The following is a 14,913-nucleotide window of genomic DNA, read 5'->3' on the forward strand; positions in this document are numbered from 1 at the left end:
ATTAATTAAATAAAAAGATGGCGTTTCACAAATCATCCCTTTAATTAGTCTGTGAACGTCACCGCGGTGATCCTCGCGCTGTCTGTGGAGGAGGGGGACGGGGACGGGGACGGGGGGGGAGAGCGAGATCCAACGAGCCTGGGGTGGAGGGGTGTGGAGGGATCTGGGGAGAACGTGGGGGGCGATTGGGGGAGGTTGGGGTGCGGGGGATGCGTGGGTGAGGGGGTGAGGGGCGGGGGGTATGGGTGTACGAGGCGGGGGGGCCACTGCGCCAGCCCCAGGCTGGCTGTGCCTCACAGCCAGGTGCTCGTGTCAGCTGGAATCCAGTTCCAGCTGCTCTAAAAAGATGGATTTAATTACTACACTTCCTTTCTTTGCAGTCCTCTCATTGTCCTTTGCATTCTTTGTCTTCCCCTATTCTCGAATCAATCTGTATATTTTAGACATTCATTTGTATGTTTCATAGATTTGTTTGTATTTTTATTTATTTTGATGTTACGTCCATCCTATTCATCCAGGAAGAGCAAAGAATAAAAACATGCATTTTAATTATTTCTTCCATTGAATTGTAAAATCGTACAATGTATTACTGCATATGTACATTGTATGTTGGTCATGGTTATACATGTGTTGTCATCTCATAATCATACAATTATTATTTCCGTCAATTATGAAAAGTTGACTGAAAAAATAGAAAGACGGGGCATGTATAACACAGCCGATATGTCATTGACTTTTTTTGTGTTCGAAGTTTCCCTCTGTGATACACTAGCTTAATCTACTTCCTTTCATCTGGTACCTTTCCAAGTATAATGAGCAAGATTCATTTTGTAATTACAGAAGTACTGTATTGTGACAGTCCATAAGTGCTGAAGGAGAGTTTTGTTACACTCTACTGCTCTCAGGTCATAGGACCTGCGTTATCAATTCTCAGGCATTGAAATTACGTGAGTTAATTTTCTCTTATCTGATTATTTAAAGAGGTTTGAAAAATCCTCTCTTTTCACCAAGATCCATCCTCAATCATTGTTAATGTTAACTTCATGTACACATAAGAGGGCTGATAAAGAATCATTAGTCTTGTTAATGGAATCACCAGTCCAATCCTTCTATCCCTTTCTATTGAAAGCGCTCTTCATTTCAAAGTTGTTCTGCTTTATTAAAGCTCATTACCATCTCTCTTTTAATACAGGCTCCTTAACGTCATTACCTGCAGTGGAGTTAGAGGCTTTGCTATTAAAAGGTTACTTTAATGTGAATAATGGCAGCCCAATATACTCAAGTTAATTACTATTGGAAACTAGTTCTGGTTTAATTTAATGCTGAACCCTAATGAAGGATATGCCACACTAGGCAAATGTACAAAATGAAATAATCACTGTCAATACAAGTATGGACTATGTCTTACTGCATGGACATTGTTATTTATTTTAAAGCACAACAAGGAAGGGAAAACAAACTACTAGTACTTTCTTTTGCTGAATACTAGAGAGTGATTAGTATTGTAATATAATTACATTTAGTCTCAAGTGATCTTTATATCTATCACATTCACCAACCAACAACCAACGTAAAACAAGCCCTTTTCATCTAATGTTTAGGTTTCTATAACAGCTCACTGAAATTTCCAGCAGTCAACAAACTCCAAAAAACATGACTGTACCCTGTACCCACATACAACTGTAAAGTGTCTGAACCATAAGACTTAGCTGCGTGTGTTAAAAGCTGAAAATCTCTGCTTGAAGGTTTTTAAAACCTAATTGAAAACCAGGACTAAAGACAGCCAGGGAATGAAGGCATCAGAATCACTCTGGCATTTCAAACTTTCTCATCCCGTCAGGAAAAACTACGTTAGGGTGGTGTCCTTCGCCTCTCTCTTACCATCACAGTCTATTTCTCCTACACTATGTCCTTTACCCTCACCTCCCATCTGTTGTCCAAGCTAAAAACACATCCCACCCGCCCTTTGAAGACAGCACATAAACCATCCATAATAACAGTGGAATACTGCAAAGCTTTTAGATCAGCAATTTCCACCATGTAATTCGCATAATGCGCGAAGAAGAAAAATAATAATAGCCATTATGACATCACCAGCTTACAAATTACACCAGTGTGTTGCGCCTTAAGTGAACGTTTTCTTAATGTTTAAGATAGTGGAAGGAACACATTACTCCAAACCTCCATTTTTATTTGTCTTCTTAGAAATACGTCGTAATTGCGTTTTTAATTAATCGAGGTGAAATGCACACTGGGATCATTTCTGTTTCCCTCTCTCTCAAGGTTGTGTGACTTTAACTGGAAGCCTAAGTAAGACTTATGGTTGTCATAGTGACCCCTTTCATAAATCCCCTTGGGCCTATTGCTGGATACTAATTATCACAGACCAATAGGTCTTCTGATCACTTTTTCTAACAAGGTTGCACTAAAACCAAGACAAAGAATAAAACTGGGAATATTATTCAGAAGAACGAAATGGTGTGCATGTGTGTGTGTCTGTATGTATGTGTGTTAGATTAAAAGCAAGGTTGAAAAAAAGCAGGGTTCATTGTGCCAATTAATGTGAATCCATTAAAGGAATTTTTGAAATGTTGTGGAAAGATAGTCATAGACATTGGTCTCTATGATGGACATATTATTTGCAGTGCTTCAATGTGTCTTTGAAACCCACAGGTCACTCAATGCCAACCAAGAATATACTGTCAGGAAGAGGACGGACAGCAAACTGCCATCAAAGCTAAAGGAGACACATGATGCTGGCATTGTTCCTTGATCAAGTGCTTGAAACCGCTATTGAGCAATGGGATTTATTCAAGATCAAATATTCCAGCATTGGAAACTTGCACAGGCTGTATGGCTTTAGAGTGCTTCACAAATATTGTAAATATCCTTAATGAGTTACTCACAAAGAAGCCAGTGGAGATAACCTGACAGGCATGTGTGCAGAGAAGGAGTTTGAAGTGTGGCGGCGAGATGGACAGTTCAACTCCACTGTATGACTCAGTCGATAGAAGTTTTCAAAGTAAAGAAATTGCTTTAAACATGTTTCACGGCGCACCTTGGTGTAGAGACAGTCCTGATTGGGAGGAGCGTCGCGCAGTCACAACTTCTATGTTGAGCTTCTTTCTTCCCTTGTTTTAACGATCCTTTGAGCTTTCCGTGCAAGACACATGAGAGAATACAACTGATAAGATTGATCACAAAACACAGTCCACCATCCACTCATCCACTCTTTGTCAGCTGTGAAGACATGGAGGGATTTTTCATGATGATGACGACGGATGTTAAAAAGAAAGAACTGCCTCAACAGTTCTTTCTAATGCTTTAACAATGTATGAAGATTAGGACCAGGTAAATGTAGGACAAGAAAAAAAATCCTCCAGCCATAAACATGTGCAGATCTGTAGTACAGTAGAGGACATGTTCAGTCAGCAACACAAGCTATCTCTATCTGGTCCAAACTAGTGTTTACTTTGCGCTGATGAATGGAGGGGCCTGCCAGATTACTTGATTTGATAAGCGGTACAACCCATCGGTAACATAATACATCACAAATTGTTTTGTCAACAATTTATGGTACTATTTATCAAGTGACCATCACAGTGGGCTGAATTATGGTGTCATATCTGGCATGCTGTCAATACCCATGTTGAGAGGAGGGCAGTGGAGCTGAAGTGATTTAGGTCCAGCATGCAATGACCTTTACACAATGTTTAATTCATGTAGCAGACAAATCTATGATGGAGAAACAAATTGTTCATATTTTAATGTTATTTTTGTTCTTATATACTATATATAAGATAAATAAAATAAGCTTATTTTTGTATCAGTTGGCTGAAATGCCGACAACATTTACATTCATAATTCTAATACAGTTAATATACCTATGGTTAAAATAGAACATAGCTATCTGTTTATTTAAGTTTTCCATTCTTATACAAAGAAGCTGATTCGTTTATCCATGTCAAACGTCAGTGAGTAACTCACATTAAATGTTTGAAATAGCTTCTATTATAGCTTTATTTTTACATCTGTAATTTCCTGCAACACCAGAAGACTTCTGACAATATTCGGTTACAAAATTCAGCGATTCAAAATCTAAATCAAATTATCCTCAGTATTACATGTACAACATAAAGTCATCTATGTTCTCCTTTATTAAGACATCCCCTGACTGTGAAAATAAGAACTCTCGGAGCAATCCTCTGACATGAGCAGATGGATCGAATCTAGGTATCAATGAAACTGTAACAAACATTCAGAGTGTAGAAATTACAACTGGAGGTCTTAAACGCCTCCTCAAGTCAAACCTCAATCTTGTTCTGGACAGGATATATGGCCCGTGTTCAACACACCCCTCGCCAACAGGAAAGGTTACTGAGACCACTACATGTGTCCACATTAACAGGACTGAACACTTTCAGGGTTTATGGCCTGTGTAATAATTTTAAGCAAAGAGAGTGGTGCGTTGTGTAGAGACAGTGTAACAGCTGGAGTCTGGGGAGGACAAGGAGAGTATGATTGATCATGGGGTGCAGTATAGCTGTGTACCTCTCACCTTCCTCTCATGCTCACTGCCTGCCCCTGATCTTTCACATATGTCTTGGCTTCCCAAGAAAACCCCCCCCACAGTGTCCTTCTCACTCTTCTGATGGCTCAGAGGAACTTCCTGGTCAGGGTCTTTTATCTGACATGCGAGCAAACTCTGTAATCTAGTCTCTGTACGGCACAGGAATACTGTACGACGGTGTACAACACCACTGAAACTGGTAACATGAATAAATAAATCCCTATTTTAGCACCTATGTGTCTGTAAAAGAAGGCAGTAAACTGGTATTGATGTTCATGTATATAACCGTGCACAACGAGTGGCAGACAAAACAGAAAGCTAGGGTTGCAAATAAAAAAATATCAGGGGAAAAAAGCAAGCTCACTAACCCTGATCCGATAGAAGGTTAGTCATTTCTAATGACCCATTAAATCAGGCCGCATCTTGAGACCCCTTTTTCAAACAGTCTTCACCCTAGCTGACGTTAGAAAAGAGGCTGCAAATTCCCTATCAAAAATTACTGCTGTCCCATGAATATGTCATATAAATGTCTGCATGCTAATTGTATGCATTTATAACATTCTTAATGGTTTGTTAATTTACTTCCTACATTAAGATTGCACTTGAAGTGACTTAATGACCACAGGGTGGATTTTAACAACATATAAAAACAGATGCTTTATTTCTTTACAGCTATCTACTTTTACACACACATAGCAATTCCTTTGTACACGCAATGTTTATTTTTATTTTTACAAAAGGTACTGCCATGTCGTTAGATGATAGTTCATTTCAAGTCTTGACCAAAATACTAATGCATTTGATAACTGGATGTGTCTTTATATCTAACATACCTTTTCATGGCACACAGGGTATGTTTCACCCAAACATTGTGGAGAGAACACTTGTTCACGTATTTCTCACCTTAACTACTTGACTCAGATCTCAAACATATCAGCTTGATCCTTAGTCTTTCTGCTGTGTGCAGCAATTATGGATTTAAAAAAAACACGCATGCGATGAATACCGGGAAATAAATAAACCAAGTGCACAAACCAAATGAAAGGCTGTTTGTAATTTGGTTAATAACGTCTCTGGCACCGTCTGCCTGGTCATTTCCTCTGCGTTCCCGAGGCAACAGCGGAGCAGACAGGCGACATTCAGACCAGCAGATATATCCTTACCAGTATCACTCACAAACACATCACTTAAGAAAAAAAAAAGATAAATACACTTTCTGAAATATCAATCACGTGTTGTGTGAATGAGAATACTCGGAGTTCCGCCAGAACCCTTTACTTTATTAAACTCTTTAATAATATCTGACCCCTGGCGAACAACAACATTTTCAAATCACACACCCATAACTTCCTCACTTAAACTGTATTACTCCCATCACAACAGAGCCAGACACTCTATCAGTATGCACTAATCTTGTAATTAACAAGCTAATTAGGCAATTAGAGCTTTGCAGAAGGATGCCTAAATGAAATATGACAACACAGACATTGCTTTCTATGGCACCTGTGGGTCTTTTCAGATGTCACAATGAAGAGCAGAATGACAAAGTGCAGTCTCTGCACTCATTGGTACTTAACACGCCCTGCTTTCTACGTCCTTATTCCACTGCTAATGATGGTCGTTTTTGTTTGAAATAACACGTCTAGGGTGGCAGGTGAGACGGTAATAGCTCCATCTATGTTATCAATATGGTTTCACCACGTAACATATCATTCTGTTATTCAACTCAGAACCCTTGGCTCCACAAACAGAGGTGAAGCAGACTGGCGTGTCTCCACTGTCTTATTGTGGAGGGACTGTCACAGACGGAAATGAATTATGTTGACACATGGCAGAACACGACGGTGAACAGGCTATGCAATGCAATGAAGAATCATGCACTGCACCAGAGGATAGGCACCAGAGCTGTACCTTTGAGCCTTGCTTGACAGGTATGCAGTGCGACTTGACAGCTCAGTATTTCCATGATAAATGCAGTGGTCCTGGGACTTCCATTCACTAAACTCCAGAGTGTGTTGAGCTTCTACTTCAAGGTCAAGTGAATAAGGAGAGAGAGAGAGCCACACACCTCGCTGAAGGAAACGATAGCATCTGCTCTCTCACTTGTTAGAAGAGGATTGTAGTGTGGTGACATGAACTGTGCATTTTAAAGCTATGTTTTGAAAGTAAGTTACGGCGTATGAACCCCTTTTAAACATTAACCTAAACTTAAATATACAGTGGATTGAGTTAAATAACTTCAAAGAGGCATGCATTGGATGTTAATGGTCCAAGACTAAGGTGTAGGGTTGTGGATTTGAATGAATTTAACATAACAGGCCTCTCCTGTTGTAACCCTATTAGCTAGGATGTGATCCAAGCAGCCATCGTATCATTAAGCAGTGCATGCGACCCAGTGTAGGTCTTGTTGCCTCGCATCCAGCTCAACAACTAGTCTGCTGCCATAGCAACTGCAGGGGAGCTCTGGGTAGCGCCGCCTGCTCGTGCAGTGGATGTCACCCGTGGCAACGACCAATCCGAAGTTCCTGTGCTTTTGTACAAGCTCGGTGATGATAGAGGGGTGTGGTGGGTGGGCTTTAGAACCATACATCTTCCACCATTGGATACACTTGTCGTCAATCGTAGCCCAGCTCTTAGTGGATTGGTTGCAGGGGCTTAGTTGTAATATTATAAACATGTCACTGCTTGCCTGCTCTGTGCGCCACGGCTTGGTGTTGCGACCATAGAGGAGTAGTGGGAAGGGAAGAACCCGTGCAATTCATTATCAGTTCTTTACCAAACTATATAAAACTCTGATCATGCACTTACTTTTGAGAGTTAAGTGAATCTATATTATGGGTGGAACAGTCTCTGACGGCGTTTAGGTGCACGAGCACGCGTGACTGAGGCATACGGCAAGTGGGACTCCCGTTATTTGATCATTTTAATCACAGTCCTAGTACTGCTGTAGCATTTTGTTTTCGGTGTTCCAGCGAGAAGTGACAAGAACATAGACCCCTCCTCTGAAGGGCGGAGCGTGCATTTTTATTTCGATTTTGTATCTATTTTTTTTCTACAGCTCGTGCGCTGACACGTCTGCACTGAGTGAGTGGCATTGGCACACTGTCAATCGCTCACTACCGCTGCCATCAAACAACATAAAGCACACAGGCAGAGACTCGTGCTCATAAATTTCAGCAGGCAGATATTTTTGCGCATCGCTTTACAGCTTGTAGACTAATTAATTTTCTCGCTGTTATTTTTTCTAATATTTTCCCATTAATGCTATCAACTTTTTGTACATTTCATATTTTTGTATAAGTGCATTTGGCACTGATGCCGCCAATGATTTATTTTGATATTTTGTGTTCTTTGGGAAATTATTTTAGTATATTTACACTTGGCAAGTACATTATTTCTACCTAAAGTAGCCAATAGTACATTTTGCCTATTTTCTTTTCAACAAATTGCCAAATTGGATATTTTGTTGGCTGTTATTTATGATGGGGATTTGAACATTTTCAAGAGGAATTGTACGAGAACGCAAAAGAAGATCGTTAATAAGCAGATGAGCGAGGTGCGTCGGTACTCACCACATCAAATCAGAGAAAGACAAATTGGCAAGAGGATTCGTGCAGGATACGATGGACAGCGATGGTCATTTTGACAAAGAAGTTTTGAAAAATTAAAAATCTTATGTATCTTTGGACTATACTCACAGATCATCACTCTGCGGGTCGTGCGTAAATAGAGAGTATTGCAAGAAAGCGATTACTTGGACACGATATTGACATCATCAATGGTAGTCACTCATTCATATTTTTATACGTTTAAACGCACATTTTTCTTACACCAACATCTCTTTTTTCACAACACATGTTATAGTTGCTCGTGTTTATGAGTTTTTCCTTTTGTGTGGCTCAGTACAAGTGCATGGACTCTGTTGCGGCTACTATGGATGAACAAGCCCGGATCATGCAGTCTCTTGGCGGTGTCAGTTTGTCTGGCCACTCGGTACAAGGAGGCATGGCACTGCCGCCGCCACACGGACATGATGGCACTGATGGGGACGGAAGAAAACAAGACATTGGTGACATTCTTCACCAAATTATGACGATAACTGACCAAAGTCTGGACGAGGCGCAAGCAAAGTTGGTTCATTTATATGTTTTATTTGCTCCTCAAAACGTTGACGCACAATTTTTCAGTTGTGGTCCGCAGGTCACTAATCGTTCCTTGTGTGTGAAGAACTAATGAACCGAATGTCCAGAATGAAACATTCACATTAAAGTCATTCACATTCAGGCCTATAACAAGTAATAATTACAGCTTTTTGCTATAGTTTTGGACCTTTTATTGGCGCATGTGGAGTCCATAAAAAGTTAGAGGAAGACCTGGTAGCTGTTATAAGTCCATGTAGATTTTCTAGGCATCAGAGTCCTGCTGACTGATGCATATCAGCAAAAATAATGCTTATGTCCTGAGATAAAGTCAATAATAAAGGCTAATGATATAATACATTAGACATGTATTTAGGATACATTTGTATTAATGGATAGTATATCAGAACCGTTTGTCTTAACGTGAAAAAGCACAAAAAAAACTAATTTATAAATTGTAGTACTTGGCTCATCTTTCAAAAAGCAATGCCATTAAAAAAACAGTTTAGGTCCAAATTTCAACTTTGATATGAGCTACATGCCAGCTGGCTCCACGCATGAAAAACACCTGCTTTAAGCTATTGTTTAAAGAACAAAACAATCAAACAGTTATTTTTAATTTCTTGAAGTTGGACAAATGTTGTGTTATAGTGACTATATATCAATGTTGGTTCTTGTCTTATACTGAAACAGGAAACATGGACTGAACTGCCACAGAATGAAGCCTGCACTCTTCAGCGTACTCTGCGAGATCAAAGAAAAAACAGGTAAGAACTGACAGAAGTAAAGGTTTGCATGAAGAAGATACATAACGATTGTATTGCTCAAGCGTTTCCACACCGCCATCTTTACTCCGTTGGCAGTCACCTCGTGGATGCCAAGCGGGAGACGTGGTTTGCGCTCATTATAAGATTGGTCGAACTGAAACGGGGCAATTTATATGATTGTTTTAGCCGTTCTGATGTGCAATTCTAGAGTGTGTTCATCGCTTTTTAAAAGAGCAGAACGTCTTTGGCAGAGGTTTAAGCGATGTCACGGAGAAGCAGGCGACCTGCACGTATGCCGCTTCATCAGGATCCACTCCAGCGTTCCCCGTGTCTCGTCAAGGAAATTCTGCACCTTAATACAGGCGACCATGCTATACAATACACGATATATGTAAAAATAATATATTTCTATATTCAAAGCCAGCAACCAGACAGTTAATAACCTTGACATAGCCTTAATTTTAGTTTTTTTTAATATATTAAAGTAATGGATTTTCAACCGACGGGAATATTTGCAGTATATTAGTCCATTGCTGCCTTAAAGCCTAACGCGAACACATTTAATGCACATGTGAATGTGGCAAAAAAAACTCAAGCTTCAAACAATTACAATTATTGTTTTGTAATACAAATAATTAATAAAGTTTATGCAAATCAAGTAGCATAACTCTCATTTGGGTTATTTGAAATGCAGAGCTTTGAGCGTGTTTTTGTTGTTGTTTTTTTTTAAGCTTATGAATGGAAAGTTAGGCAGATATGAGGCCAAATTGTGCCGTAGGCTTTTTATGTAGGTTATGGTTTAACATGAGGATAACTGTTGGTGTCGCTCATGTGTTTTTGAGACTTTAAGTCTCGTCAAATATACCTACTATTTTGGTGGACGTAACACTGCAAGGATGGATATTCTTATGACCACGCATCATAACAGCGTATTCTACAAAATAAATAATATAGGTGCGTTTCAGACTGTTAGGTATCGTCGTTTCATCTTTAGCAACTGCTTGTTTCTGCAGGTCAGTCTGCAGGCAATGGCAATACGTTATACATTAGACTAATGCTATCCTGGAAATACTGCTGCTAAGTTTTTCATTTGTGTTGGTGTGCATAGTAGCCCTTTATAAATTCTGTAACCTAAAAAAATAGTAACGCCTACAATTTGTTTTCTACTGCTTCCAAATACCACCCGATGCTTTACCAGATTTGTGGCCTTTGTGTGCTTTTCAGTCAAAGGGGACTTGGAAACGATCGTAAAACTTAATGAACTTCTGGAACACAGGAGGTGTCCACAGGGGCAGACAAGGGATGCTTGGATTTCTTGCCTAGTTGAGGTGTTCTTTATGCCTGTCAGAGGGGTGAGGTGAGAAGTAGGATGAGGTAAAAGGCAGAAATGAATTCAGAATATTTTGAGGATGTGCGGGGTCTTTTATTCAAAAGGATTTCAACACCACCTGTAGAACTCATGGTACCATGGCCGCATACTGGATACAATATTACATACTAATATCTAAAATAATGTTTAAGATCTAATCAAATCGTGAGGGTCTTTAAGTATGCTAATTATTTAAATAAGCGTTTTTACCACTTCAGTTGTTGTAATCTGCTGTAATATCTCTGATGGCTCTTGTTTGAATGCCTTTTCCGAATGAATAACTGAATCATGAGCGATGGAGCATGTTTTTTACACTACCGACTTTGACCACTAAATTTTAAATATTGCAGTTTAGATAAACTCATATGCTGAATCTTGAGAAATTAAGTTTAAGTTGAAACAGTTTGACAGTGTGGAATAGATTTCCCTTTATTGTAAATCAAAGGAAAGGTTTCATGAAAGGTAATATGGACATTAAGGATTTCAAACTAATCAGAGAACCTTCTGTATAATACTGACGGTAGTTTTGCTAAGCTTTTGTTTGACTTCTTCAGTTACCTTGTGTGCTTATTCAGTATGTGATAGTCTGTTTTCTCTTTTGAAATCAAAGCGGTGAGGTAGAACTTGAAAATATGAAGTACACACATGGGTACTTTGTAAACAGTGGCAAATACGATGGAATAAGACTCAAATACATCAAACAGGATGCGTTTGTACTGTAGCGATATAAACTGACAATAAAAATGGTTAGCATTTACGTTTGAAGAGAGACAGAATCATGTGTGTGTGTGTGTGTGTGTTTAGTAAGAGAGATTGATTGTGTGTGCATGTGTGCATGTTTAAACAAGAGAGATTCAGTGTGTGTGTGTGTGTGTGGTTAACCTGTGGTTGGGAGTCACAGCCTTCCCCTGTCTGCCGTTGTGGGATCTCCGTTGGGCTGGTGGCCTTGTTGACCGCAGCGTTTCACTGGCCCACTGTGAGCATCACACACACAGCCTCTTCAGCCCTTTCACGTTCACTCAAGTGGCACAGAGGCCGAGCTCCTTCAGCCTGGTGATGATCCCATCCGGGGGAAATTATTTTCCGTCGTGAATTTGACAGCAATCCAGCAAACAAACGTAGCTATGCTGGCTGTGTAGTGATGGCTCATGCTCTCCACAGTAAATGGCAAACTGATGGAACATTGAATTATTTTATTTTTTTATGGACAAATCGAGGTTGGCTGGAGGAAGAGGGTTAATTCTGTGTTATTCCCTCGGAGATCTGCTGGTCGTCATTTGTGTGATTGGATGACAAATGCTTTTTGTTATAGATTAATAGCAATATTTTTCAACCTTAAGATGCGTTAAAAAGTTTGGGGCTCTCCTCTAACTCCTGTTGTTTGCTCAAAGAAGAGTTTCTAGTCGCTAATGCCCTAGAAGTATTAATTCACTTTGATATGCTAATTAGAGAGCATTATGCAAGAAAGTAGATTAAGTGGCTGCATGAAGTCATTTGCCTGTCAGTAAATTGAGTGTTTTTAGCGGGGGTTCTCTTCTCAGTTTCTCTTGGTTTTGCATTCAGATGAGGATACTGTAGGAGACTGTACTGTGCCAGCAGATATAGACATATTATCATCCTTTTCTCCGTGATTATATTTTATTGTGTGCCGGTCATATTTGGTACGAGGAAATGTGTTTGCTATTTCTTCCTCCACGCCATCTCTGGGCTGCCTTCTGGCTTGTCAGTCAGCTAGATGAAGAACAAATCCTGCTAGATAAAGATAAGTACTGCACAGTACAGTGTACTGTCATATCGGCCCATGGCGTGTTCAGGTGAGCCGACAGCTTGCGGTGTGTGTGTTAATCAGATGAGTTCTGCAGAGGTTCCTCACACTGGGCTGGCGTTCTCTCGCCGTTCCCTCCCCTCCTGTCCTGGAGGAAGAGCTCCTAACAGCAGCAGCAGCAGCAGTGGCCAGAATAACAAAGGTGAAAGATTACCTCCATGCGGTGCATCTGACCAGGAACAGAGAGGTTCTGCAGCAGGACTCCCCTTTGATGTGAGGTTTAATCAATAGAAAGAGATTACAGAAAACTATTACAGGCTAAATCACAGTGTTGCACAGAGAGGCTTAGCCCCCGCCGACGCCGAGCAGTACAGCTCTCCTCCCGGCTGCCGTATTGACTTGTTGTTTTGCTGACCTTTGACTCGTCGAGTTGGAGAACGGGTGGTCTGCAGAGGTTGGGGGGGGGGCGGTCGGGGGCTCAGGCTGATAAATGCTCTGATCCACTGGTCAGGGCCAGTGGATCAGAAAAGACTCCTGTGTTTCAGCATGCTGTTTGGACACAGGGCTTCATGTCTGCCTGGTAGTGGGTTGCAGAGTGTTTCTGTCTCTGTGTCTGTGGGCTGTGTTGGGACACAGGACAAGCTAAATACATTTCAGAAGGAGGAGGTAATTAACCACATGCAAGGTTGACTAAAAGCATTACCTTGAGTAAATAGAGTTAGGACTGAGGAGGTAAGCATTCTGAAACCTTTAGGGAGCGTTCATTTCAGTGCACTCTGACAAACAGTTAATGATCCTCCTAAATCTGGGGTGACGGTAATATCATTAATTATTATTATTACTGTTATTATTGTTTTGTGCATACTAAAAGATGAACATTTTCAGTTATATAGTCATGTTCAACATTATTTTTTTACTTTAATTGATTAGATCTCATAGTGAAACCATCTTCCTCATGACAGAAGATCAAAAGTCAATACTTGTGAAGACGGCTTTGTTCTTCAGCCTCTGGTTGTTTTAGTGTTGATTTGCTCTAAATGCCACAGTGAATATATGCCAGGGAACAGAAAGCCATTCAACAGACAGACAATTGACTCGGGCTTCTTTTTGTTAGAGAGAGCCCCAGTGCGCGGCTGCAGTGACTAGATAATGCTCGGCAGAAAGAGTCTTTCGCAGCATGTGTCCCACACAGCTCAATGGCAGGGCCAGTAGCACTTCCTCCACCGCGAGAGGGGGATTGGGAAGATGTGGCCGTTATCTAAGCAGCGCCCAAATCCCCGTCCTTTCTCCCCACAGCCGCGAGTACGAAACCAAATGATAGAGAGGGAGAAGTGGGAAAGGAATGCATATCAGGGCTGACAGTTTGGAAGAAGCTTTCGTGTCAAGCGATAGTTGTCTGTGTTTCTGGTGTTCATATTTCATTCGGTCTGACTAAGCACAGTGTTGTCACTCTGTAGATTGCAATTCCAATAAGGAGGTGGTTTGGTATTGTAATCCACTGTTGTAGTTCTCCTTCCTATCACACACACACAAACACACACACACACACACTCTTGCTCCATGTCTCGGAGCGTTTTCTGCAGGCTTGTGTGTGAACAACAGCCCATCTTTTTTTTTTCACATACATTATGCAAATTAGCCTTTATGGCAACTGGCATAACAATTAGCATCCTCCAACAATATTTTTGTAGGTTAATTGCAATTTCTTTTAATGGTTTATGCTCGTTGCTAATTAGGCATGGCAGACATGGTGCAGTAGCTCTCTCAAGACAGAGAAGAGAAACCTAACAACTGATTGGTGGTTTAGAAAAACACTTCTACACTTCTTTGCGTCAACCACACATTTTTTTTCACACGTTTGACATCGACGAGTTCTGAGCTAAAGTATGCCTGTTTCTGTCTCCACGGAAACCTCCCCACCCCCCGGCCCCACCTCCCCAACTTGTGAGTAAGGCTCTCTCTCACTGCTAAGCAGATGATGGCCTTCAAACACACTAACCCCCACCCTACTGACGGCTGGTGCGCAAAAAGAGACATTACTGTAGTTAAACACCTCTGAGCACGCGTAACAATGTGTTCCATTCCAGCATGAATGTTGAATTATATTGAATGGTTCTCCATTAGACTTCTGGTTTTGTTACCAAAATGTCTCCTCTCCTGCTAACCGATAACCACACTAGTGTGCTCCTCAGACCAGAGAGAGATTGGCTGGTGAATTTGAGAATCACCTTTGAATTGTCAGCTACTCAATGCGGGTTTGCCAAATTGCTCTCAGTATTGGAACATTAAAATTTCATTCGAAA

The 14,913-nt window shown here is 40.6% G+C and overlaps 1 protein-coding gene across 1 annotated transcript in view; it reads left to right on the forward strand.

Moving 5' to 3' along the window:
* The first annotated feature begins 7,755 nt into the window (after positions 1–7,755).
* The window catches only part of pbx3b (pre-B-cell leukemia homeobox 3b), a 62,655-nt gene continuing 55,497 nt past the window's right edge, over positions 7,756–14,913 (forward strand). Inside the window, exons 1-3 of the mRNA XM_084694949.1 lie at positions 7,756–8,351; positions 8,474–8,700; positions 9,403–9,476. Coding sequence (XP_084551075.1) covers positions 8,349–8,351; positions 8,474–8,700; positions 9,403–9,476 — 304 coding nt within the window. The 5' untranslated portion in view covers positions 7,756–8,348. The remainder of the gene's footprint in view (positions 8,352–8,473; positions 8,701–9,402; positions 9,477–14,913) is intronic.

This window comes from Hypomesus nipponensis, chromosome 28 (genome assembly GCF_054491055.1).
Source record: "Hypomesus nipponensis isolate SF chromosome 28, ASM5449105v1, whole genome shotgun sequence".
NCBI lineage: Eukaryota > Metazoa > Chordata > Actinopteri > Osmeriformes > Osmeridae > Hypomesus > Hypomesus nipponensis.